The sequence below is a fragment of the Arachis ipaensis genome, chromosome B10, assembly GCF_000816755.2.
Source record: "Arachis ipaensis cultivar K30076 chromosome B10, Araip1.1, whole genome shotgun sequence".
NCBI classification, from domain to species: domain Eukaryota; kingdom Viridiplantae; phylum Streptophyta; class Magnoliopsida; order Fabales; family Fabaceae; genus Arachis; species Arachis ipaensis.
Window position 1 is genome coordinate 13,075,081 of NC_029794.2, and position 1,677 is coordinate 13,076,757.

Genomic DNA, 1,677 nt, shown 5'->3' on the forward strand with positions numbered 1-1,677 from the left:
CTTGGAAACAGTAAAAATTAGTCAAAAGAACTGCAAAAGGAGAATTTTTTGGTGTCAAAAACATTTGTGTCGAATTTGCTTAAGGTGAAAAATGAAAAGGTGAGTCCTACCTTTTATATTTGAGAAATGCTAGGGGCAGTAATTTTGGTGTTTTATAACCATCAATTGGCTACAATAGTGTTTTTAATGGTGTAAAATTATATCTAATGGTGGAAGATTACTCACTTTTATTTTGATGGTTAAATGCTGATCACAAAACACAAAAATTGTTAGTCCCTAGACTTTTCCTTTTATATTTGTCTCAAACAGATAAACTTGTAGGCATAATAGAAGAGATTAAAAAACGGATTATTGGCTGCTTTGTTTAATTGTTTCCATGAATTTATCCATAGAATATATATTAAAAGCGGCATGCCTGATTGATTATAGTGAGGTGTATGTCAATAAACACTAGTGACTAGTGAGCTCACATTAAGCTTGGAATACTTTTTCCCTATTGAATAATGCATTATTTCTCTCAATCTTTGAATATATTATTTAATTTAAGTGCTTAATGCAACGTGTGATATATCTATATATATTTGGTGTAAGTGGCTGAAAAGAGAGAGTGAGAGAAGAGAGAAAAGAGCACATACCCACAAAATAGCCACCATATCTGAATCACTAAACCTTTCTTCTTTGGGCAAAGAAAGCAAAGCGCTAAGAAAATCACTCTGTCCAACAAAATCCTCAGATTTTTTTCTGTTTTCAACAATTTGACCCACCACAGTGTTGACCTTAGCCGCCAATTTTTGACACCTTCTTTTCACTCCATAGAAGTCTAAGAACTTAAAAGGGAAATAATCTTCCCAGTTGAACATGGAAATCAACTCATACCCTTCTTTAACCATTTCATCCAAAACCTCTCTTGTTTTTGAACTCATAGAATTATTATTACTACCAAACACACTCTCCAAAACATTGTTAAGAGATCCTTCTTGTAATATTCCCCTAACTTCTACCACCCCTTTCTCTTCCATCTCCTTCCACGTTCTCTCCACCATTCCATCGGCCACTTCTTGCCTGAGACTCTCTAGGCCGGAAATACTTCGTGGAGAGAACATGTGCGTGGCCGCTACCTTGCGAAGGTGGTGCCAGTACGTGCCATAGGGTGCAAACCCTATGGCACGCTCAAACATTAGCAACCTTGCTGACTGTTTGACTGGACGATCTGAAAAACTAGAACCACATAGAATTTGTCTTGCGGTGTCAGGGTGACTGCTTATGATAACAGGTTGGGACCCTAAACTCACTGCCATGAGTCTTTTCGCATTTAGCGAAACGGCCATGGCAGCGAGTTTCCTATGGGCTAGGGAGCCCATGTAGGGCAAAGTCCCCAGTATGGGCCAGCCCATAGGACCATGGATTTTTTCATAGTCCTTGTAAAGTTTTTGGTAGTTTCTCCATGCAAAGCCTCCTGGGACAAGCCAATAGTTAAGGGAGATAGCAAGAAGAGGAAAGGCTGTGGTGAGAAAGAGAGTAAGAAGTGACCATAAAGAGAAAGAAGAAGAGAAGATGCTTTCAAATGGTGAGTTTGTTCCAAGAGAAAGAAGTGCTAGAAATATGGAGATAAGTGAAAATGAGCACAATGATGGCAAGTACTTCATGTTTTGCTTGGGGAAGAAAAAAAAAGGGTAA

General features: G+C 38.3%; 1 protein-coding gene across 2 annotated transcripts in view; it reads right to left on the reverse strand.

Annotated features, from left to right (window-relative positions):
• Window positions 1-1,677, reverse strand: part of LOC107624543 (cytochrome P450 78A5) — a 20,787-nt gene that overhangs the window by 1,030 nt on the left and 18,080 nt on the right. The window contains exon 1 of one of the 2 annotated variants that reach the window (XM_016327042.2): window positions 636-1,677. In XM_016327042.2, coding sequence (XP_016182528.1) covers window positions 636-1,646 — 1,011 coding nt within the window. In that variant the 5' untranslated portion in view covers window positions 1,647-1,677. The remainder of the gene's footprint in view (window positions 1-635) is intronic. The other variant, XM_021113473.1, reaches the window with a different exon arrangement.